Source organism: Haliotis rubra, unplaced genomic scaffold, assembly GCF_003918875.1.
Source record: "Haliotis rubra isolate DU_JTF1 unplaced genomic scaffold, ASM391887v1 Scf524, whole genome shotgun sequence".
In the NCBI taxonomy this organism is placed as follows: Eukaryota; Metazoa; Mollusca; class Gastropoda; order Lepetellida; family Haliotidae; genus Haliotis; species Haliotis rubra.
In genome coordinates, this window is record NW_025767218.1 from 219,105 (window position 1) to 246,789 (window position 27,685).

At 38.8% G+C, this 27,685-nt stretch overlaps 1 protein-coding gene across 1 annotated transcript; it reads right to left on the reverse strand.

Annotated features, from left to right (window-relative positions):
- Nucleotides 1-796: 796 nt before the first annotated feature.
- On the reverse strand, nucleotides 797-17,985 carry LOC124252776 (cytoplasmic protein NCK2-like). Its single transcript, XM_046686433.1, is given in 4 exon segments — nucleotides 797-4,859; nucleotides 8,480-9,163; nucleotides 9,165-9,502; nucleotides 17,463-17,985. Coding segments are annotated over 4 exon segments (1,272 nt in total). The 5' UTR covers nucleotides 17,506-17,985; the 3' UTR covers nucleotides 797-4,652.
- Between the last annotated feature and the right edge of the window lie 9,700 nt (nucleotides 17,986-27,685).

The following is a 27,685-nucleotide window of genomic DNA, read 5'->3' on the forward strand; positions in this document are numbered from 1 at the left end:
AGATGACCAATGGTAAATGTTACAACTGTGTGGATGCTATTTGCTTGCTAAACCTATATCGTCTCTCAGAGAAGAGAGTTAGATGGTTTTAGTTAGATGGAACAGTGACATAAATATGAGAAATTTAATTGCCAAATCAACTGCATATGACGTGTTGCTTCATAAAGCATGCCAGCAAATATGAAACTTTGTTCAGAGTGAAGTGAGTTTAGTTTTACGCCACTTTTAGCAATATTCCAGCAATATCATGGCGGGTGACACCAGAAATGGGCTTCACACATTGTACCCATGTGGAGAATCGAACCCGGGTCTTCGGTGAGACGAGCAAACGCTTTAACCACTAGGCTACCCCATCGCCATAAAAACTTGCTCAGAGTTACAAGGAAGTATGGGTCTGACAATTTTAAACATAGTTCCTGCAGTATGAGTACAGTGGGGGCCAATAATGGCTTCATGATGTATGTATGAATGAGTGGGTATGGTTTTACACACCTTTGGGCATTCTTGGTCAAAGTTACTTCTCCAATATTTATCGATAATCAATTGATATTTATGATTCTCTATGATCTATATCGATAGCCTGCCCTACTTCAATCACTGTACCAATACGTGGAATCAAACTGTGGTCTTCGGGGTGTCATGCTAATGCTTTAACCATAAGCTATTCTACAGCCCGTACATGAACTCACCCAAATCATGGTAGTGTGAGTACACACCTCAACCACTTGGCTACCTCCATGAATGAAATTCCTTCTAATATTCAAAAATAGAAGCATTTAATGACAAATAAGTTCAATTTTTCGTATCAAAGTCCATCAAATATATGCCACACGCAAACTTTGCAACGTTCATAGGAGACATTTTGATCATACAGTAAGACTACCAACAAAGCGAAATGTACAAAGACTGGATTGAAATTAGCGTCACGAAGCAGCCTGGAGCTAGCAAGGCAGTGGGGGACGAAGCACCATTGACAGCTATAGACGTCAGTTCAGCTGATACATTTCAAACAGGGAACTGACTGGCATAAAACATCATTGGTTCTAATGCTGAAGAAGGTGGAACATGAAAGACAATCAAATAGCTTGGCTGTTACACTCTTTGGATTTCAATGATGAAATATTTCTTGAACATTTCCTCATCAGCATTTATAGTTCATGTCTTGTGTAATGATGCATGTTTTGAATATATCACTACATGTTTTTTCTAAAACATACAAAATGACGAGATAGGATAACAGCAAATTCAGGGCAGCATCTGCATAATTTAAGAAACGAGAAATGTTTTTCAAAACTGATATGAAAGTTAAGAAATGTGCTTATGAGTGAGTGAGGGTTGGACAATACAGTTTTACACCATTTTTAGCAATATTCATATTTTGTATAGCGAGAGCTATATTTTGTTCATTTGAACAGCTTGCAAATTTATGACAACACTTAATCAGCTCTTTTTTTTCTTCTTCCTTCCACAGTTATAGGTGAGTTGGTGTTTCTAACAGAGCGTTTGGGTTTGTTGGCTCATATGATAGAGGGTTTTAAGGGCTACAAGGACGATTATTTCTGACATTGTAAACTTTCTAAACATGTTAATTCAAGTTTTACTCCTCTTAACAACATTTTTAATCTTTTCAGATCAACAGGTCAAGAGTGAATGAGTGAGTTTAGTTTTATGCCGCTTTTAGCAATATTCCAGCAATATCACGGTGGGGGACACCAGAAATGGTCTTCACACACGTGGGGAATCGATCCCGGGTTTTCAGCATGACGAGCGAACGCTTTAACCACTAGGCTACCTCACAGTGTCCCATCATATGGAAGGCTGGTGAGTTTGGATTTTAATTCATCCCCACGATATGGTTCTGACAATAGCAGAAACTGTCGAAAAATCTAAACTACACTACTCATACATGTTAATATTATTGAAGACATGTTTAAGTACGAGACATCTATTCTTCAAAATGTGAGTCACATTTCCAAAACTGCACCTTTCATGTGCTTCAAACACCCATGTCAATATTTCTGAGACAGATGCGAATTCAGTTTGATTTCTGTGAAGTTTGTTCACTCAAGAAATGTACCCTATTTTTCTGACTTTAGCAGTTATCTTAGTAATGCATCCACGATGCCACTATCTCAGGACAAATGTGACGTTCATCATTGTTAGCCTGATACTTATTAATGCACATGGACATCTCGTGGTTTGCATTTATGACACTAACAAACTTTCCTATAAAATGCCTGTTTGTAGTTATAGCCCCATTTATCAAGCTAAAGGACACATTTAGAACCATACCCTCAGACGTTGTCATTTCCATGATCAATCCACTTTGATTAAAATATGGCTGTAGAAAGTACCATGGAGAAGGACAAGAGTATCTTTAGTATCTTTCAGCCCTCAAATACAGGATACATTAATACTGCACTGTTTATCATGTCACAACTACAGTCTGTTCCCATTTCACCAAAATCATGCCTTCAATATTTTCACATATTATCCAATCTGGAAAACAGTTTCAGTGTTTCCGTTATCTAGCATATACTGGACTTTGACCGGTACAAAGTTAGAATGTCCGGTAATTTCAAAGGCTGTCGGACATCATGTCCAGCAAATTTTAAGATCAATTTTCTAATTACCTCTGTCAATTTTATTTCTCCTCGAAAAAGATTACGTTTTCACAATACATCGAGGTGTTGTCAAACAAAAAATAGCAGTTTTGGAAAACCCCGGGCTAAAAATAGCAGCATTGATGCATTACGATACCCTCTAAATTTCTGATTGGTTGTTAGGGTGCAAAGTCTAGCGAACACTTGACCAGTAAAATTTACAAATGACCGGTATTTGAAATGCTAGCCAGTCACAATGTCCAGCTGTAAAAAATGCTAGCGGAAACACTGAGTTTATCAAAGTCTGAATGTGGCTCTAGAAACACCTGTATTCCACTTGAAATAAAAATAACTGGAGAGAGTATTTGATTGAACACTTGAGACAAAGACATTTCTATAACTGAGGGGGAAATATGATTTATGTCAGTCAGTTCACAATCAATAATTTATATATTACAATCTTCTCATGCCCTCATTAAGAATCTCAACGAAAGGTTTTGATACTTATGTAGATAGGATTACATTTCAATTCTATATAACATACATGTGCAAAAGACTAGGGCTCAATGAATAGTTAGTTCATGCAGCATAAAATTACTAGCCACACCGCACAGCTGACTTCATGGGGCATAAAACCAACAGCCATGCTTCATGGTGAGTTCATGCTGCATAAAACCAAGATATGCTTAATGGTGAGTTTATGCAGAATAAAAACAACAGCCTTGCTTCATGGTGAGTTCATGCTGCATAAAACAACAGCCATGCTTCATGGTGAGTTCATGAAGCATTAAACCAACAGCCATGCTTCATGGTGAGTTAACACAGCACAAAACCAACAACCATGCTTCATGGTGAGTTCATGCTGCATAAAACCAACAGCCATACAGCATGGGTGAGTTAATGTAGCACAAAACCAACAACCATGCTTCATGGTGAGTTAATGCAGCACAAAACCAACAACCATGCTTTATGGTGAGTCCATGCAGCACAAAACCAACAGCCATACAGCATGGGTGAGTTCATGCTTCATAAAACCAACAGCCATGCTTCATGGTGAGTTACTGCAGCATAGAACCAAGATATGCTTCATGGTGAGTTACTGCAGCACAAAACCAACAGCCTCACCACATGGGTGAGTTCATGCTGCATAAAACCAACCGCCATGTTTCGTGGTAAATTCATGCTGCATAAAACCATACAGCATATGTGAGAAATAGTAGTGCCAATGATGATGATGATCATGATGATGACTGATATATTTTGACTGGTCACTTAATACAGATTCTACTGTAGGCAGCATCAAATCTGCCTCAATATTGGGATCACCTTGCCATATATACGAAGGGTCTGTTCCATGAAAGAGCAGTAGAGTTATACAACACCATAACATGGCTGGTAAGAGATTCCCCAGTAAAACATCTAAAGAGAAACAACCGCTTCCTTGAGATTTCCTCCTATGGTATTAGAATACCCCAAAATTCGTACATCTGTCAAATCCTCTTACCTTAAACAAAAGAATTCTCTATTATTTTATCATCAACCTTTACAAAAAGACTGCATCAGCTATCACCAGCCATCATTAATGGTTAAACAATAATCGAAATTAGGTTATGGCATCGTTTCTATTATTCCATCAATTTACCAAATTTACCTATTACTGATAAGCAAACAATACTGATCGGAAACTCGGAACCAGTGCTACTGCTCTTTCATAGTAAAAGCTGCTGCGATACATGTCAATCAAACATTTCTATCGATAATAACAATGAAGCTGGTTAAATACATGACAACAGTTGTTTCAAATCGAGATTCTGTGTCTTACATGTCTTAAGTAGAAGGGACATACGCCCTTTTTCACATTAAAAACCCCATCAATCAGCAAGTTCATTTCTCCTCTTCTGTTTCCGAGTTGTTCTCCTGGCATGTTATTTCTACGCTGAGCAGTTGTGTTCCGTACTCCCAATGTAGCAACTGTTCGTCCACTAACCATGGGTGACCACGGCAGATGACGATGACCAGATTAAGAAATCACACCTGTGCATCAAGATGTCAGAAATCGGCCTGCATTACAAAAGGTTTGACAAGGTAGAGTTTTTCAGACTCCTGTTTGTAAATAGGATGTCTCTTGTAATGATCTATCAACTGTTCCAGAGACGTGAAAGTCTGTTGGCCTATTTGGTACTCGCCATCTTTAACATGAACACGAAAATGTTTGTTTCTATTGGGCGCCTTCAATACAACTGTATACTGGCCAGCCTGAAACAAACAAAGGATATATGTACAAAAGGATATACACCCAAAATTGTGTATGCAAGCAGTTATTACATAAAATACAGTGAGTGAGTTTAGTTTTATGCCACACTCAGCAATATTCCAGCTAATTACGGCTGGTCTGTCAATAATCAGGTCTGGACCAGACAATCCAATGATCAACAGCATGAGCATTTGGGATACGATGCAATGTGAAACATTAAACAATTGCCAATGTACTGTAGCTCACTTGGCTATTTCTTCAATGTCAACAAAGATGGCCGTACAAGAGATGCTGTCAGTATTGATATTCCACTAACTTGAACAAAATGAGGTGTGTCTGAGTGAGTTTAGTTTTACGCCGAACTCAGCAATATTCCAGTGATATGTTGGCGGTCTGTAAATAATCAAGTCTGGACCAGACAATCCAGTGATCAACAGCAAGAGCATCGATCTACACAACTGAGATACGATGACATGTGTCAACCAAGTCAGCGAGCCTGACCACCCAATCCCATTAGTCACCTCTTACAACAAGCATGGGTTACTGAAGATCAATTCTAACCCAGATCTTCATGGGTAACATATAATACAGAGTGAGTGAGTGAGTGAGTGAGTATTGTTTCATATTATCATGTTATTATTACACATCATCAAGGTGGGACTCTAGAAATGGGATTCACAATATTTACACAGGTGAGAAACCATAAACAGACATCTGCATGAGACGGAATATTACTTGCCTACCCCACCTCCCCTATGAGATATAACATATGTCACCATCTATAATTCAACATCTGCATGAGACGGAATATTTCTATACTTGCCTACCCCACCTCCCCTATGAGATATAACATATGTCACCATCTATAATTCAACATCTGCATGAGACAGAATATTTCTATACTTGCCTGCCCCACCTCCCCTATGAGATATAACATATGTCACCATCTATAATTCAACATCTGCATGAGACAGAACATTTCTATACTTGCCTGCCCCACCTCCCCTATGAGATATAACATATGTCACCATCTATAATTCAACACCACCTATATTTTATATGCTCCGTCTATGCTCTGGAAAGAAGCAGTTCCAACATCAGCTGAGCATAGAGAGATAAAGGTTTCAATAAAAATATGTCTGTCGTTGTGTTTTGTCCCCAATGTTTCGTGACAAGGTGATGTTCTTGCTATGGAGCAATCTCAGATAGCTGCCCATAAATTCAACAGGTTAGATCTTAAGACAATGATCGTCTCCTTACTTCAATTATATCTTCCAGGCTTTGTTTAACTCTCGATTTCTATTCAAAATCTCTGACCTTGCTGATATGCACCTGCAACAACACTCACTAAAAGCTCTAAAAGCAACAGGAAGTAATTTGATTTTCACCTGTTACGTCACATGAGCTACAGATATCTCATGTTAACAACATGTAAATTCATTATTAGTTTCATATTAGTCTACTTAGCAGCTTATTTCAATGTAATGTTTGTAAGACACAAACAGATGCTGCAAAAACATCTGTTCACTTAGTCTCAGCAACATTTTACTCGTATCATTCTTCCTCGGATGTTTTCGACAGAGTTCAAACTGTCATCCTGCCATCAACTATCCTCGAGCTCTTCTGCTGGGACTACTTGTATGATGGGGGAGCCCCGGATATGACTCAAGAGTCAGGAAAGTATGACACAGTTTGATGTCTATCTGTGTAAACACTGAGCAGGGCTTGCTTAGGCAGAATTCAGTCTGAGGCTACTGCTACACAGAGATGCTGTTACCTCCCTTTGTCCTTACCTCGACTATATTCAGAGCCTGATTATTGATTCATTCAGAACCTGCTGCTTTGGGGCGAAGACTATCTGGTGCATATCTACTTCCACAGTTGTATTTAATGTACATCCTATGGTTTCATTATCAGCACTGTGAACTTTTGCAGATATTAGTATCTTAACCACTGACCTAAAATTAATGAGTAAGCTTTTTGCTGCTCTTAGCAATGCTCCAGCAATATCCCGGTGGGGGACACCAGAAATGGGCTTCACACATTGTACCCATGTGGGGAATCGAACCCAGGCCTTCGCCGTGACGAGCAGACGCTTTAACCACTAGGCTACCCCACCACCTTCCCTAAAATAAAAGGATTCATTGGAAATTTCTTCTTTGGGATGCCCATTCATCATAAATACATCTGGATGCCATGTGAACCCTGAAAACCTCTGGATTGGGTCCAGAACTTTAATATCTCTGGATCCTATATCATACATGGATACTTTTGGATCAGGCAGGATTTATGAATACCTATATATGATCCATCAATACCTCTTGGTTTGTACGATCTACAAAATATTTCTGGAGCCAATATAATTCATGTGAATCCCTCCAAATCATGCATGTTCCATGAATACCTGTGAATCCTCATTTTTCCATGAATACCATTGGATCCTGATCCACCTCTAAATCTAGGTGATCCATGAATGTTTCTCTGGATCCCTACTGATGGATCTGGCATGATCCATGAATACCTCCAGATCATGTTTGATCTATCAATACCTTTGTAATGTATATGATCCATGAATACCATTGGATCCTGATCCACCTCTAAATCTAGGTGATCCATGAATGTTTCTCTGGATCCCTACTGACGGATCTGGCATGATCCATGAATACCTCCGGATCATGTTTGATCTATCAATACCTTTGTAATGTATATGATCCATGAATACCATTGGATCCTGATCCACCTCTAAATCTAGGTGATCCATGAATGTTTCTCTGGATCCCTACTGACGGATCTGGCATGATCCATGAATACCTCCGGATCATGTTTGATCTATCAATACCTTTGTAATGTATATGATCCATGAATACCATTGGATCCTGATCCACCTCTATATCTAAGTGATCCATGAATGTTTCTCTGGATCCCTACTGACGGATCTGGCATGATCCATGAATACCTCCAGATCATGTTTGATCTATCAATACCTTTGTAATGTATATGATCCATGAATACCATTGGATCTTGATCCACCTCTAAATCTAAACATTCCAGGAATATTCCTCCTGATCCCATATTATCTATGAACTTCCCTGGATTCTATATGATCCATGTATTTCCCTGGATCCTATATGATCCATGTTCATCCCTGTATCCTATATGATCCAAGTACATCCCTGGATCCTATATGATCCAAGTACATCCCTGGATCCTATATGATCCATGTACATCCCTTGATCCTATATGATCCAAGTACATCCCTGGATCCTATATGATCCATGTACATCCCTGGATCCTATATGATCCAAGTACATCCCTGGATCCTATATGATCCATGTACATCCCTGGATCCTATATGATCAGCGTATATCCCTGGATCCTATATGATCAGCGTATATCCCTGGATCCTATATGACTTATGAACAACTCTGGAAGAATAATGATCTGTAAAACACCTGATCCAAATGAAATCCATGAAAATACAGGATCCACAAGAGGTCATGAAGACAGGATCGCCAAAGCATCCATGAAAATCCTGACTGAACACACACAGAATGATCACATCTAACACAGGACCCTATCCTGGATCCGACACAACCACACAAAAAACCCTCCCCATACTTACGGCAGATTCACTGTCCCTAATAAGAAAGTCACCATCCTCGGCGTATTTGGATAAAAGTTCCTCACACTGAGGCCTGTTAATTTTCCCAAAGTACCAGTCCTTATCCTGAAGAGGCCCCGACACATGGAACTGCCTCCGCCCACCCGAGATGCCGAGAGATGAAGCATTAGACAGACTACTTGTGGACTGGGACTGTGGGGTGCAGGAGCTCATGCTCGTGCCTCGGTCACCATCACACTCCTCTACACTTTGCACATAATTCCGTGGAATCAGCCCCATGTCGCCTCTAGAGTTCCGAGCAAACCACCACTCAGGATCCTCTGAAGGTTTGTCGATTATTTCAAGTCTCTGGCCTTTGTCAAAGCTCATCTCTTCCTTGTTCTTCCCCGTGAAGGGGTAGAGGGTGGTCACTACCTCGATACAGTCATTCATCATGGACTCGGCCGTGGCGGCAGTGCAGTAGTCCACCTCGGAATCCACCAACACGTAATTCGATGGGAACCAGCCCACGGAATTGTCGTTCTTCTGGCCCTTCCACCAGCCGTCATTGGACTTTTCTAGCACAATTAAATGTTCCCCTTTCACAAGAGAAATTTCATCTTCTCGTTGGGACGTGTAGTGATATTTGGCAGTGGCAGGAGTTGCTTCATGGCAAGGCTGACTACTGGTGGAACTCCCACTTGGGTGAAGGGGACCCGTTGCTCCTGGCGTCACCATTACGCAACGTTGCCGGTGACGGACAAGCTGAGTTCTTTGCTGCATCACTCTTCTTCCGCCCAAGGCTCTTCAGACTGGAGAATATTGATGCTTTGGGTTTTATACGTCGGACGTAGTTCGATGGCACAAATCCAGACTTGTTGGAACTGTTCTGGACTTTCCACCAATCCTTGCTGTCATCCAACAGAGTCAGTTTCTCATTCTTCTTTATGTCCAGTTCTTGGCTGTTTTCAGCGTGATAGTCATATTTTGCTGTCACGGTTACTTCTTCGGCCATCTTGAAGCATCCACGAGAAGGATCCTCATCTGAAAAATCAAGTTCAATGTTAGTGAATCTTATACGTGAGCTGCAATTCTGAACATTAGATATTCTCCACTGACACATTTTTTTCAAATTAAGCACACAAAACAAATGATGCACACAGTGTGAGAAATAGTTTCCAAATTTTGCTAGCCAGTCGGGTAAGCTATGCCTGAAAGTTACTAGCCCACAAAATCATTCACTAGCTCAAAATGTGAATGCAGAAACTAGTGAGTGAGTTTGATTTTACGCCACTTTTAGCAATGTTCCAGCAATATCACAGCGGGGGACACAAGAAATGGGCTTCACACATTATACCCATGTAGGGAAAACGGACCCAGGTCTTCAGCGTGACAAGCGAATGCTTTAAACACTAGGCTACCCCACCGCCCCGAATGTAGAAACTAAGCAAAACATTACAAAAAGGTAAAATACCATCATTTATCCAGTGTTCACGAATAGCGTCTGACCCTCTGACAAATCCAGCAGATTCGCCAACTGTCCGATAGAAGTCTACAACCCACCCGGCCCCAGTGTCTGACTGTATGTTTCACAATGACTTTGACTGAAGTGGTTATATGTGACATGTGACACTTGTTTCCTGTTAATAAATAATTTCAATGCCAATTATAAGAAATATTAAATCTGAAATGTGTGTTCAATCTTATTCTATGGGTCCTTTGAATTTTCAATGGGTCAGACAGACATCTGAAACTTACAGGACCCAATGTCCTGTTACTTTGAAACACCATTCGTGAACACTGTTTATCAGGCCATAATCTTGCATGATTTAATAGTGTGTAATAACTTAACAAGTTGGAGAGAGTGATATATTAAAAAAAAGACCCCCACGAAAATTCACTAGCCAGTCGGGCCACTGACTGGAGATTTACTGGCCCGAATGGATTTTTACTAGCCATGGTCTAGCAGGCCAATGGATATTTTGCACACTGGATGCACACAAAGAGACAGCATCCTAATACACTTTTCACTAATCAGACTGTGAAGCACACCTGCATCTGCAGAACACAGAGACACAGTAACACCAATCTACAATATGATTGCCGGCTACAGTCCATGATCACATGACTAACAAAAACTCATCCTCGAGTTTTTTCAAACAAAAGCTGTCCGTTACCGTATGGAGGCTACAAGTGAGTTAGTGTCCACAAGAATCACAGGTGAGGTGAGGTGAGGTGAATTAGGGTGAATTAGGGTGTATGCCTGTGTGTATGTGTGGCTACTTGTACTAGCCCATACTTAAGCTGGTTTTGTCGTGCTAGCCAACTGAGATACTATGCCGCAGTAAAGCATGAATACCCCACTCAGACACATTATACTGACTCCGAGCCAACCAGTCCTTGTTGTACCCATTAATGCCGAGCCAGGCAGGGACCAACAAGTATCATATTTTATCCTCTTTTGGTATGACAAGGTTGGGGATCGAATCCGCAACCTTCCGCTCTCCGGGCAGACACACTGACCACTACACCACGGAGGTGGTCATGAATCACAGATCTTGCAAACTTGAGTGTGGACACCCATCAGCAACCACAAATCTGAAGCCTCTGTCCACTTAAACTTCCTATAGTCTAGTAGTATCAGCTTATATTGGTCCATTTTCTAAAACAAATAACTATGGAAATACATTAGGTTTTGACAGCTACAAACGTGTCATACCTACACGTTGCTACAAGCAGATCTTAAGACAAGCAGGCCTCGATTTAAGAGATGTTAACCTACTTGCACCAGGTGCAACCTAAGATAAAAACCTAGTTGCACCAGCCAAATTCTAGTTGCACTGCTTTTATTGCAATGTGATAATGAAAGAAATATGTTATTTAATCATATAGATGTTTTATGTTTACCCACTTGAAAATTAACTAATAACCACGTTGCAATTCATAATACTGGGTTGCACCAGAGCAAGTAACAAAGCACTAAATCGAGCCCTGACAAGTTTATAACATTTCTTACTTTGACCATGTCTTAGTCATCTGGTCATTTAGTGAAGCAAATATGAAGAGTCACAAACCACCTCTGCTTGACCTTTACACCTGAGCCTGCTTGTCCATGAAACAATGATATCCCTGACCAAGACTCTGACCTAAGTTGACTCATTCTCCCTACAATGATGCACCTCCCTGCTCTAATTCCAACATGTTCCCTGGGGTCTTCAGGCCACTGAATATTGTGATTGGATATTATTACCAATTACAAGGACGGGTATAACAACAATTTCCTTGACTAAAAGTTTCCCATTCTGTTGGCATGAGTGAGTGGGCGAGTTTAGTTTTACGCTGAACTCAGCAATATACCAGATACATGTCAGCAGTCTGTAAATAATCAAGTCTGGACGAGACAATCCAGTGAACAACAGCATGAGCATCGATCTACGCAATTGGGATACGATGACATGTGTCAACCAACTTGGCGAGCCTGACCACCAGATCCTGTTAGTCGCTTCTTACGACAAAAATGGGTTGCTGAAAAACAATTTTAAGCTGGATCTTCACGGGCCTCTTAGTCTTACTACTAGTACCTTCCTATTCAGCAATAGGATCCCTAGGACATGCAGAACAAGGAATAGCCCGAGTCAGTGGGTCCTAAATTGTGCAATGGTGTCTTCACATCAAAAGATCAGGTGCAGTGGACTAGCTGGTTTGAAGACCTGGATTTGATTCCCCGCATGGGTACCATGTGTGAATCCCATTAGTAGTGTCTTCCACCATTTTTTCACAAGAATATTCGGGGCAGTGTGGTAGCCTAGTGGTTAAAGCGTTTTGCTCATCACACCAGTGAGTCGGTACATAGTGTGAAGCCCATTTCTGGTGTCCCCGCCGTGATATTACAGGAATATAAAACCAAACTCACTCACAACAATATTGCTAAAAGCGGTGTGAAACAACAATATACATTCAATGCAGACTTGTTATTCTATTTGTAAATAATATTTTCATGATTATGAATCATATTCACCTCGTGATGGCTTCGTTGCAGCCTTAGTAATTACACACAAGTAATTATGTTTTCATAGTACTAGTTTAAAAAAACCAAAACCGTTTTATACACAAGCAACAGAAAAATAACTGGATATGCATGATTAATTCCACTGCTAGAATCTCAGATTTGTTCCAGGACATGGTTTTCCAAAACAATGAATATTATAAAAAAATTATATGTTTCCAATATGTAAATGACCCATGAAGATCCGGGTTAAATTTGATCTTCAGTAAAACCATGCTTGTCGTAAGCGGCTACTAACGTGATCAGGTGGTCAAACTCGCTGACTTGGTTGACACATGTCATCATATCCCAGTTCTGTAGATCGATGTTCATGCTGTTGATAACTGGACTGTCAGGTCCAGACTCAATTATTTACAGACTGCCACCATATAGCTGGAATATTGACAAGTGCAGCATACAACTTAACTCACATGCTCACTCATTTAATATGTAAATGATATATATACTGGACAAAATAAGTTAGGGACATTGGTATTTTTATGATTTATATTTTATCAGTGTGTCAATGAATAAATAGATCATTATTCATAATTTACATATATACCTAACTATTTTTGTCCAGTATAGAAGAATGTCTTGTCAAAAGTCAATAAAATAATCAGCATGCCCCAATAGTATCTACCCCAGGCAAGATCGCTGCCCGAGGGATCAAGCTACTTTCCATAGGATGGCATGTTCCTGCTTCCTGATGTAAAACTTCCTCAAGCAGTCGATGATTAATAAAAGTTTTACTGATATGCTAGTAATAAAATAATAGCAACAAACAAAAATGTCCACATCTAATGCAAGGACATGAGATTTTCTGTTGATGTGAAACCATTGAACGGAAGATCAGATGGCAGAACTGAATATCATTAAAATATTTCATCCCACTTCTGTGTGAAGCTACTAAAACATTGTTATTCAGTTTCCGACACGGTCTTCCTGACAGTTTCTGGATCAGATGGAAATGTGACTGTTAATCTAGTGCTTCAGGCAGCTTGGGTTGTATGCTCCCTAGGGAGTTGAGAAAGAAAACTGAATGCACACTGATCCATTGACCAGGGTTATAACCAGGACAGGACCAAGCGCATAACAAATATTCACTTATTATCTCTGTTATAGTTCATACCAAAGTTCATACCAAGTGAGTTAAGTGTTACGCCAAATTTAGCAATATGTCAACAATATCAAAACACAGGCAGGGCTCCAGATAATTTTTGAACATCAGGAGTATGTACTCCTTATTTTTTCAATATAGGAGTACTGGAAAAACTTAAGAGTACATTTAGAGTACTGAATGGAAATTAGTAATCAGTATTCTTGTGTTTCCTTTGGTATATGCACCACAACATTGCTACTCTTGTGTAAACAGGTCAATCAACAATAAAACAATACTTTTTAATATAAATACGTCTGTAAATGATTCATACACCATTGCTGTGATGAGTATCTGCTACGTTTTCAAAATTATTTCCTACCGTATCATGTATATTTTTTATCCGTGCATACGTCGATACGGCCCTTATCTGGAGCCCTGACAGTGCACCCAAAATGGTCTTCACACACTGCACCCATGTGGGGAATCGAACCTGGATCTTCAGCGTGATGAGTGAACACTTTAACCACAGGGCTAACCCACTGTCCGGGATACAAGGGAAGGCACCAGCGGTCAAATCTAGCTTGTCTGCAGCTTATTGCGGACAAGAGGTTTACTTAGAATAAACAGATTTCAAAGAAGAAACTAGACCCTCTGGATTTTTCAGTCATCCTAGGCTCACTGACTTGTGGACGTCCGAGTCTATCCCTGGTATATTCCACACACAAATATTGAAATATATCACAATAGTTTATGAGAATAAACTGAATTACCAGATGTAAATTTCATAAATAGGAGTACACTCTTGACTTATCATAGTCTATTAAATAATTCATTGTGACCCAGTGATTCCCACCAGGTCAAATCAAAACATACATACAATCATACTTGGGCATCACAATTCTCTTATGTATCGATTCAGTGCATATAGCTACATCATAATGCACAGAAATTATTCGATCATTCAAGTAAAACACAAACTGGTTGACAACCACATTTTAGAGGGCTGCATTTAAAAAGGACACATGATTAAGGTATCAAAACACATGATTAAGATTGTTATGTCAATAAAGTATGTTAGAATGTGAAGTAACCCTACTGGGGTTTATCCCAACCTGCTAAGAAGTCGATATCCAGCCTAAGTCTCCAGGAAATGTCTGTAAATATTCCCAAATTGGAATTTAAAAAATCTCAGTTCATGTTAATAAAGTTAAACTAATATTATCACTTTGTGGAGGTGAACGTAGAGCTGACAATGATACCAATTAAAACGAGGAATTCTTGAACTGAATAAAATTGTAACAACAAATTTATCATTACTTACACAAAAAAATCATTTTTGCACAAAATACTTTCTCCCACTTAGCCTACCAAAGGCACTCGGTCTGGAATACCAGACAAATCCCTATGTCATGACACAGGTTAGGTATCACGATATTTGAGTGAATGAGTCAGGACATATTTACTAGATGTCTGATCAATACAAGCACGACAAGATTCAGAATAAATTCAACACCGGTCCACAGCTGTGAGAGCGAGTGAGTGAGTGTGGTTTAACACCGCTCTTATCAATATTCCAGCAATATCTGGAAACAGCAGAAATGGGCTTGACACATTGTGCACATGTGGGGAATCGAACCCGGTTCTTCAGCGTGACGAGCGAACGCTTAGACCACTAGGTTAACCCATCGTCCCCACAGCTGTGATAAATACCAGCATGCACCAGTGTTCCTAGGTCCAGCCAAACACAATAATCCCCACCATGACACATCTTCACTTTATACACATACTGCACATCAAACATCATCAACCAAATCATTGTATCAAGTCTTCCTTCTAACACTGGTTTTCTAGCTTTTATACATCCTCATGCAAACAAATGAATGAGTTTAGTTTTACGTTTCCAGCTATATAGCTATATTCAAGCTATATAGTGGCGGTCTGTAAGGCCAAATAAAAAAATCTTGTGTTCTGATTACACCTCTTTAAAATTTAGGGGAGGTAGGTAGGAATTCCTTTTTTTAACATTTTTGTTTAGAAGTAAAGTATAAACTAATAACACATTTATCAATGTTTAATTGTTTATTCAAACAAGCTTGCAGCCATCATGTGAACTTTCTCTATCAGAATGACCGATCTCCATTGGTGCCAGGCCAAAACAATGGTATCCGAAAGCTTATTTTATTCATACTTCTTAGAAAAACTAGGGTCGGCACCAGAATTCAAGGGTTGGTCAGGTAATCGGAACCACAACATTTTTTTTTAAGGCCTAAATAATCGAATCTGGACAAGACAATTCAGTGATCAACAACATGTGCATCAATCTACACTAGTTGGATGCGATGACATGACCTGACATCCCGTTAGTCGCCTCTTATGCCAAGCATGGGTTACTGAAGACCAATTCTGACCCAGATCTTCACAGGTCTCATCTAAACAAGTGATTAGTTCCTTTATCATGTAACAATAGCATTTATCCATGACACAAGCTTATAGCATAAAACATGTATGTCATCTGCAATAAGTATGCAAATTAGATAACCGAAGTGGGACTTTTTTCACCAGTGAATGTGGTTTGAATTGAAAGCTAATATTAGTGAAATTATACCAGTTACAATCAAATGACAGAATCGTTGTTGTTACAGACATCAAAGTTTCCATTTATACAGTTCAAGTAAATATTTTTCAAATAATCGGAAGAACACTTTTTGCAGCAAATGTATACGCCAGAAAGGAGTTAACAGGTTATTTAATTTGGTTCACACAGCAATAAAAATATACATCAAATGGCACTATATATACATATGATTTTGATAAGTTTCTGGTTTAAACTTTGATGTATTTATTTCTTAAAAGGAAAAGTTCTATGTGATCCATTGCTCATGTTTTTTGAATATGGGAAAAATCTCATCTCATTAATCAATATCTGCCTCTCCAAAAACGATCAACAAAGATTCAGTTGATTTCCCTTATTGATATACACTAGCTATAAATTCTATATATCAACAGTGAGTATGTGAAGTCTCTATGCACATGTTCTTCTACATCAGGGTACTACGTTATTCTGAACTGTCATTCTCTTCCTAGAAATGTCCACTACTTCATCTGTAAGACTCAGAAATCAATGAAACATCATTACAGTCTGGGGTCCTTGACAACAGCTTCATATTGTAAGGACTCATTATATCTTAAACCCTTTGACTTTCATGTTTACTATGAACCATTGTATACCTCTACAGGGAAAGAAACCTTTCAAAATTTCCCACTAGACCACAGGACCAGTGAGTGGACAATAATCAGTGGTCATGTCTTTACTTCACTGGTCTAAAATAACATTCGTTGATTTACTTAACTGTCTCACTTTTTAATTTAAAGACAATTTTAATTATTTGGATGGGAAAAAATTTCACTGGCCACCATGACCACTGCAAACTTATCACTTAGTGGTCCTGATGAATTTTTAATAGCAAGGGACCACAGGACCAGCGTAAATTTCGCACACTGCCTGTACAACAAGAAATATTGGACAATGTACACAAGCTAATGTTATATACAAAGGATAACTGCCCTATAAAAACGATCATGTCCGTAATTGTATACCAACTTAACATTGTCACTACTGGGTTCCCTTACAAACATGTAATTTGGAAAATACATCATAGTTTGGTTACGAACCACATTTTCTAAATAAAACATTCAAAAACTGTTTCAAAATTAACACTTACCATTCAAATTCAAACCTGATTTTTCTCTGTGATGACAATGCTTATCCAGTTTAAAAAAATATCCAAATCCCATATTTTCTTTTCCCAGCACACAACCAAAACAGTTAACACCAACAAACGACATCCAAAAACTACCTTTTCTCCTGAAATACAGACACAAGCACTTCACATCCATCATGCGGTTCACGGTAGATCCATCCCCATACAGGAAGTCTCCGTTTGACCAGTGGTCAAACAGCCAGCTTACTCAGCAATGAATTAAGCCTATCCTGAAAGAACCAGCGTCCATAATGAGTAAGACAGTGAATCAGCTGGTGATCACACAAAGTGATCCGTCACACTGTTGAAATCTTCAGGGTCCTTGTGGAGGATCAGGTCACCATATTATCAGTTATGGTGACCTTAAATGATTATTTTAGCCCTCAAAACAAATTACAAGCCTGACTAATAACAATTTGTAACATTCACAAGCTTCAGAGAACTGACTGTCAGCCATTAAACCACAGATCAAAGTCGTGTTGTTTCACAGTTTTGACATTGGACCTGATCACATTTGAAATCTGACCCACTTGCACACGTAAGACTTCAAAATATCACCTACCTGCGCACATGAAAATTTACACTCATAAATATTTGTCCAGTGTGTCATCATTTTGACGATTCAGCAAATACGCAGGCAGTTACTACACTTATTCTCGCATGGAAATTCTCTCCATATTGTAAGATAAGAATTCATTCATTTTCAACACTGTTAAACACTCAAAATGCATGTGCAAATCAGACCCTTGAAATGAACCAAAAAATACAGAATAATACTTTGCCTCCTTTCAAACCTAGCCCCCATGTGAACAATGTGAGATAAATACAGAGCAGAGCAATGTTGAAACCCTTTTCATTCACTACATCAAGTTTGAAAAGGACATACGGCCACAACCAACGTCAGCTGTTATAACATTTTTACGAACACTTCAAGCTTTTGTATCAATGACACAAAAATCATCTAATACATGATGCATGGCCTGTTTCGTCCTCAACACCCACAAGGAAGATGATGGTGTCTATACTTCCTCGTCGTCGAGCCCAGCAGACCACTAAAGCCATAGGCATTCATATACGCCTGTTTTAGCTGAATATTTTATAATGGTTTCCAATAAGTGTCACTTGGTTAAACAGATAGCTTGTACAATACAGAATCAATGTGGTCATCAGATGGTGTTACCGTAGAGCCAGTAAAAATACACTGAATGGCTAGAAATCAGTGGTAAAATGTTGAAAATGACTCCCTGAAAGTGTGTGCTGCTACTAATATGTGGTGGAAAAAATGGAATGAATCAGTCTGTGCTCCTAGTCCATAGCCTAAATCTAGTAAAAAATATTTCAGTCTAGTGAGATACCTACATAAACACTAATATCACCTGAAAATCATGTCATGTGACATGACCAGGCTGTTAGACTTTAACACCTCTGATGAATGACAAACTGAATTTATCCAGGACTTGAACTAAGACATTTTCAAACACTATAAGCAAGAACATATGCTAGCAAGCACACCTATGACAAAATGTATGAGTGAGCTAGCTGGGTATATAATACCCGTGAAGATCGGCTGTAAAATTGGTCTTCAGTAGCCCATGCTTGTAGTAGAGGCGAGCAAGTGAACAGGAGGTCAGGCGAGCAAGTGAACAGGAGGTCAGGCTCGCTGACTTGCTTGACACATCTCATCATATCCCAATTGTGTATATTGATGTTCATGCCCTTGGCCACTGAATTGTCTGATCCAGACTTGATTATTTACAGACTACCGCCATATGGTTGGAATATTGCTGAGTGCGGCGTTAGATAACAAACAAATAGAAACTTTTTTGAACATTATTCCAGTTATATGCCAGGGCCCCGTTTCACAAAGCTCTCTTAAGCCTAAGATCTCGTAACTTTTCTCTTAGCATTCATACTTCCTATGTTACAGTATAGGAGGTACGAATGCTACGAGAACAGTTACAAGATCTTAGGTTTATGAGAGCTTTTTGAAACGGGGCCCAGCTTAATATGGGAGGAAATCTAACAGGATACAGGTCCCAGATGTTTATCAATCATGGCACTGACAAACTGCTTGCCTAGATAACTGGTTCAAAATAGGGATTCAAGAAAACCCATTTCTCAAGTACAAAACATAAAACACTACTAAACCGAACAAATAACCTTAACTATATCAATAATCATGATAACTATGACTCATACTCACAGTAATATATAAAATGTCCTGAGATGGGTCATCTCTTATACTCAAGTCTAGTCATCAATGCCAGTGGTTGTTTCAAGTCATCATTGCCAGAAGACAGGTCTCTCAATTCCAACAACTTTATAATCCATTGTAAAACCAACCCATTCCATGACAAAAAAATGATGATCTCACATGAATCAAATGTTTGGTAAGTATCCTTCAGGCTAATAGAACACATTTTATCAGTTGTCTACATGCCTTGATTTATTCGTTGCTGACTCATCTTCCCTACAAACCAATAATCCAGTTGATGAAACTAATATCGCATGGTTCCAATCTCATCAATATTGGAAGGATCTTTAATGACATAACGCTAACACATTTACCTGGGTCTCTATGTTCTAGTTCCAGAATCTCTCCGTTCAATTTTTTGGGTCCATATATGAATAAAGCCTGAGATGTGGCACGCTTGACTTGAATTCCAAGAATATTTGACCAAGTTCAATAGAATAATTCCCATTACAGACAAGAATTTCAATGATAGATTCCAGAAAATCGGAGACTGACAACATGAACTGTGAGTATTTCTGACTCAAACAGAAATGTCAGTTTTAATACGTAACCTACAGTATCAATAACTTTAATGATTCACACAACCATCCTCTTTGCACCATAGGACTCCCAACGTGATTCAGCTGCATCCTTTCCAACTTTTAACGCAATACTTTGACCCCAGCATGCTTTCAGTCACTACAACACTTTGAAGAATCTCACAGTGACATAATTCCCAATTTCTCACACAGATTGTACGGTAACTGGCTCCCCATATCAGGCATAAAGAAACGAGGACATTTTACATCGACCAATCATGCCTGACTCAAGAGCAGGATGAAGTAGGGGGAAATGCATCAATTCATTGCCATTGATTTCAAGGCTTAACACTTCTGTTCATCTGCTGGGCTCAAAAGAAAATCCAAATCAACAGGCTTCAAATTAAGACACTTCAATAGGTTTTCTAAAATGTATAGCTCCGATAAAAAAACATTTCAAAGTTAAGTGTTTGAGATCAACCCCTTTTTCATCCGATGGACTCGACTGGGGCTTTCAAACAATTAATATAAAATGATGTTAACATGTAATTGGGCACATCTCCTACAAAGGAAGAACAGTTTGGAACATTAACTGGACCAACAAGCTGTGAAATTCAATTTCGTAACATGCTACATGGCTCTCGAAAGAACTCAGTCCCCTATGTATAACCAGCATCAAATGGTCGCCCCAGAATCTCAGACCTAACACATTTAGTAATACAGTACCTTCTCAGCTGATGTTTGCTGAATATTTAGGAAACAAAAACGAACTCTACTATGGAATCCTGGCTAAACATTCAATATTATTCATACTCTAGTTGATTTGATTTGAGTAGAAGACATGCTTGTGGTATCACGGACATAGCCATCAAGACTTGGCCAGACAGTACAGACTGTTTTCATTACCAACAGAATCAGCGGTGGGGTAAGAATTAAGCATTGTCTGCCAAGGGTGGCTAGAACCTATATGCAGCATCTTGAATGGGTCTTAATTAAAAAATATAACGTATTTATTTATTACAATCTGAAGCGATTAATACTGCCGTAATGAAGAAGCGATTAATACTGCCGTAATGAACACAAAGCCTTTCAGAAAAATAACATGGAACTACTACTGCTGCTGCTCTTACTACTACTACTACTACTACTACTACTACTACTTATACTACTACTACTACTACTACTACTACTACTACCCATGCTAATCTGCGTTAGAATAATTCTTGTTTAAAATATTGTGTTAACCAAGTCTGCAAGCCTGACCAACCGTTTTGTTAATCGCTTCTTAGGACAAGCATGGGTTGCTGAAAACCAATTTTGTCAACCAAGTCAGCGAGCCTGACCACCTTTTCCGTTAATCGCTCGACATAAACAAAATTTATACCATTAACTTCCAAATGTATCTAATATGTGTTACATAAGTATGAGTGAGTGAGTGACTATGGTTTTATGTCGCTTTTAGCAATATCACAGCAATATCGCGGCAGGGGACACCAGAAATGGGCTTCACACATTTTACCCAAGTGGGGAATCGAACCTGGGCCTGGCATGATGAGTAAACATTTTAACCACTTGGCTACCCAACCGCCCCTTGTAAGTATGAAAGACTGTAGTATAGCAAAATATACCAGCAATACCACTGACCACTCCCATGAAAATGCCGTTCCAAACCTTACTAAGAAAATGCTATTATTTCAAATTTGAACACAGTCAATTTCCACATATTTCTAGTTCATCAAAATTCAACCAAAAAACATCCACCATGGCCATCCATGACACAGTCGATAGCAAATGCACAAATCAATACAACTCCCATCAACTTCATCCTGGGCTGTCGACCATGAAATGCAAGATGATCACAACCAAGATAATTACACAATTAGTAATACAATCTATTAGTCAGGAAGCACCTGATCAATAAGGGATATTATCAATATGCATACAAGCATCTTGAACACACCAAGGTTAATGCAGTATCAAGCAGCATGATGTTCATTGGAGGGGAATACAACCTTATCTTTGGGAAGCTGGGAAAGTCATCATACACGCTAATAACTGCAGTCATATTTCAGAACATCCTGAGCAGCATCGGATATCATTAAGGTATGGCTGATGTTTTTCAATAGTGGAAATTCAGAAGCAAACTCAGCATTTCCTCTTCAGGTGGGCAAAGTGAGAGAAGAGGAGTGTGGAGCAAAGAGGAAGAGCGTGGGAGAGTGTGGAAGAGTGTGGAGGAGAATGGAAGAGTCTGTAGGTTTTCCTGGTTTTTAGCTTGTTGTTTTACGACACCCTCAGCAATATTCCAGCTATATGGCAGCGGTGTGTAAATAATCAAGTCTGGTTCCGACAATCCAGTGATCAACAGCAAGGGTATCAATCTATGCAATTGGGATACGATGACATGTGTCAACCAAGTCAGGGAGCCTGACTACCAGATCCCGTTAGTCGCCTCTTACGACAGGAATGGTTTACTGAAGACCAATTCTAACCAAGATCTTCAAGAGTGTGAGAGTGTGGTGTGAAGAAGTAGGGATTAACACTGTTTTGAACACTATTCCACATATACCAGGGCTTATCCGCAAACCTAGAAATATAGACAATGCAAACTGGGGTTTGAACCCACATTCATAAGTGTCTGCCGTCGCAAGGGAAGCAACTCTTCACTGCAAATCATTGTGATCGGGTGAGTGAGGCATCTGTGCCTCCATTTGTGAATATTCATGTAGCCTTTGTAATAGCTACTTGTCCACAACCAAGTTATGTACAATTCTGTTCTATTTTGAAGCTTAGCAGGTAATAACACCAATGCTAAACCAATGCTAAAAGCAATAATCAGGCTAAAAGACTTTACAATACTTAGAGAGGCTGTTTCTGCCCTTCTCAACATAGGTTGAACATATATTGCAGGGTTAGAAACTATTTACCTCTTCACTAATCCACAGAACTGATCTGCTACAGAGCTGTCAGCAAAGCCCTTCTTTAACCTAACTTGTTTAATAAGCAGACAAATTTGAACCCAGTATCTAACATGATGCATCTAACATCTATACACAAAGAACAGTCACGAGAAAGTGGAGCCTAGAAGTAGAACTCAGACTCCTCTACAAAAACAAGCTGACATGCTAATCACTCCACGTAACTCCTATACGGCAGCTTGATATAGGAGGAAAAATCGAAGTCATGTACGAAGACGATGTTAACAAACCTAGATGTTAACAATTAGAGCTGTGACGATATATCGTAGTATCGATAATCGTGATACTTTATCTTACGATAAATATATCGATACTTTTGTTTGTATCGTGATATGTATCATTGACCTAAAAACTGTTAATGTTCATTAATTTGCAATAAGCTAGACATCAATATTAGAAATGTAGAATCATTATCAAAATTTAAGAAATGTATATCTTGTGACATGACATTATCCCCAACATTTAAGAATTATATATCATTATGGTCCCAGGCGAGGTCAAATTCTTCTCTGTCATTTAGCCTTGGCTGCAGTGATCTTAATTCTCACTTGTTTGATAGATATTTGTCAGACAGCCGAACCTGCTCCTGTGGGAACACTTCGAGAAGATGCTTACCATTATTTCCTTAGTGTCCTCTATATGATAGGTTTAGATTTAATAAATACTTCTTTCAAAATAATATAAGTTTACTTGCTATTCTAAGCGGTGATGAATCTTTGTCCCAGTATGAAAGCAATTAATAATAAAATCGGTTTACAGTTTCTTAAATGATACCAACCGTTTTCCATGAAGTGTGCTACCATATGCTTTACTTAGTTTGAAATTATTGAATTACTTATTTCCACAAATGTACTTATAAAATCATTCTCTGCAAGATTATGTTTAGGAGAAGCATTTACATAGGCTGATGCAGCCTGTTTGCTGATCCTTTTTCCTTTTGTAACTTAATCATGTTTAATGTATATCACATGTCTTTCGGGAAATAAAATACTGTTTAAATCAATAGAAATTGACGGTTATGTAAAAATTTACACTGTTACTTGTTATCAAAATATACTTTAAAATACTAAAGATAGCATATCGTGATATGCATTGAATCAAATCATATTGCTCCAAGATATCGCGATATGCATCGTATCGTGACATTTCCTTATCGTCACACCTCTATTAACAATCACAGCAAACCAGGATTCAAACCCATGAAGCGTTTCTGGAACTCACAAGGACCAAAACTTCACATCAAATATCAACATCATCAACAACTGCTCTAATCACACCCCTTTATAACTGTAAGCAACTTACTGACTTCATCATTAACTCAACTTACTGGCTTTCACAGTCCTGACAACACGCATCAACACAGACCTCAACCTTCCCCTCCAGACAGACCAGCTTGTCATTACAACCATGGTCCTCATTAACGACCTCTCTAACTACACAGGTAAGCAAAGCCTGTCTGATTGATGCAATCACAGGCCATAAACTGACCACATGAAAGGCAGGGCAGCCTGGCCGAGACTGGTCATCATGTCCACTACAGGCCTAGCCTCCAGGATATGCCTCCAACATCCTGCTGGTGGTGTGGGTTGGGCAAGGTGTCATTCAGTGAAGGTTGTACTGATGTACTTGCTTTCCTCTCCAGTTATATTTGACGATGAGTCATGTTTTATCTTCTTACTGACAGTAAATATACTCAATTTATGAGCTTATATTTAGCAATACTACCACTACTGCTACAAATTGATGATGATGATGACAATGATGAATTATGATGATGATGATGACAACGATGATGAATGATGAGGAAGATAAAGATGGTGATGATGGTGATGATGATGATGATGAATGATGAGGAAGATGAAGACAGATCGTGATGATGATGATGATGATGATGATGATGATGCCATTCATGCTGCAATATTTCCATACTCAAAGTTCTACATCATCATACTGGGAAAATTGATTTTTGAAAGTTGTGTAGGGTAATTTCCCAGTTTAAAGTGAACAATAAGTACTCATTGTATATTTAGCATGTTTTACTCAAATAAATTCATGAAATCGAGAGAATGCATATGTAGCAAGGCAAGAGCTGTGAGCATTCATAAAGTAGCAAAAATCTCTCTAGAAGTGTTTCTCTTTAAGATCATGAATTGTGATTCGTACATGATAGACCACAAATATTCCTGCCACTTTGCATTGATCGCTTTTTGGTGTAGATGCCACAATGCCCTATACATATCCACAACAATAAAAACACACAACCTCATTTATCTGCAACCAGAATATGTAGTTTTAGTTTATTTTCAGGATACAGAATTCAGATCTGCTGGTCTGACTGCTTTGCTCACTCATAACAATAATTTGGAAATTTGAATGCTGACTAACTGATCTAAAATCTTCACACAAAGTGGTACATGAGCATAAAGATCTAATTGTAAAGAGACTGAATTTTTTTTTTATTTCAGACTGAATTCAGGCTTGTACAAAATCCTCCTTTGAAGACTGCATAAGAATAAAAATAACAATCAAGTAATTTAACACCACTACCTCATCAACCATTAGCTCATCAATAATATAACTTGGTTCTGTTTACAGTCAGGGTTTATCACAGTCCATTACTGGCATTAGACAGTGGGTCCATCTTGACCAGATTGCAGGAAAACAAAGCCTGTGGAGCAAATTTAGTTCCTGCTGCTAGGCCCTGGATGTTTGTTTGTTTATAGTCACATCATACTGCCTTGTGTCAAGCCAGACAATTTGGGAAGTCTAGAATGTCTACTGACCACAAATTACTGACCTGATAACAGATTTATGACAAAATGAGATGCTTCCAGACAGATACATATAAAACGCAGTCAAAATTGTAACCCTCTTCAACTGAACATATTGAGAACCAGTTCCCAGAAAGGGAACCAGTTACAATGTAACATACCACTTCGAATCGATTCAACTGTTAATTAATCATCTGTAGCCACATTTTCAGAGTGTACACACCTAAAAATCAGTTTCTTCAATGACACGTCTACCTCAATACCTGCAAATATATATTTCCACATCACTGTTTTAGCCTAGTGAAATCTTTATTTCACCTGCATGTTTGTAGCTAGGGCTGCTTGAATAAGACAAAAATGTTATCATGATTATTTTTTTATCAGTGTTTTTTCAGATCAAATCTGTAGCACAACCGAAACAATGACAACTGACTCAGGACATTCTTAATGCTGCTAGTCTATGATTGAATGATTGTTGTTTAACGCCGCACTCAGCAATATTCCAGCCATATGGCAGCAATCTGTAAATATTCAAGTCTAGACCAGACAATTCAATGATCAACAGCATGAGCATCGATCTACGCACGGGATATGGTGGCATGTGTCAATCAAGTCAGCAAGTCTGACCACCCGATCCCGTTAGTCGCTTCTTACGACAAAAGTGGGTTGTTGAAACCAATCCTAACCCGGATCTTCATGGCTGCTAGTCTATTTGGAACATCAACACATTTTCACAAGTCCTCAGTCTTGAAGGCTGATATACACAAACTAACTAATCCACTGTGAAAACGTATGTAAGATAAGTAGCCACAGAGCTAATAGTAATAATTTTCCTGTTCTAAGTCATTCAGTTAGAAACTGCTTCCACGCACTGTTTTTGAAATAAATATCAATTCTGTTAACAATCAACATGACAAGCAGAAGTCCAAAAAAAATGTGGAAAGAATTTTTTAATGCAGTGAATCCACAACCTCATTTCAGTTTCACAACCAATGGAACAAAGACTAACTGGACTACAGACTTGAACCACTTGACTGGTACAATATTGTTCAGTAATCTAACTAGCAAACTAGGTCACAGCCCATATAAGGATTTGAATTGACTAAATATGCTGTGGAAGGTAATGTTACATTTGTGGGAACGAACTGGACTTCTTTTTTTTATTCTAAAGATCAAGCACTTCATATGAAAGAATAGTAAATAAATATTAATATTCTCATACATAAAGTAACATATATTTTCTTATACTGCCCCTAACTCTAGCACAGGAGATAGACTAGCTCCGGGCTCCAAGTAGCCCGGGCTTCATTCCACAAAGCAATCTTAGTGCTACAACTGTTGTATGTCTATGTTTAGGTATGGGAGTTACGATCACCTTAGCTGCTACAACTGTTGTATGTCTATGTTTAGGTATGGGAGTTACGATCACCTTAGTGCTACAACTGTTGTATGTCTATGTTTAGGTATGGGAGTTCACGATCACCTTAGGCGCTACAACTGTTGTATGTCTATGTTTAGGTATGGGAGTTACGATCACCTTAGTGCTACAACTGTTGTATGTCTATGTTTAGGTATGGGAGTTACGATCACCTTAGTGCTACAACTGTTGTATGTCTATGTTTAGGTATGGGAGTTACGATCACCTTAGTGCTACAACTGTTGTATGTCTATGTTTAGGTATGGGAGTTACGATCACCTTAAGCTACAACTGTTGTATGTCTATGTTTAGGTATGGGAGTTCACGATCACCTTAGCTACAACTGTTGTATGTCTATGTTTAGGTATGGGAGTTACGATCACC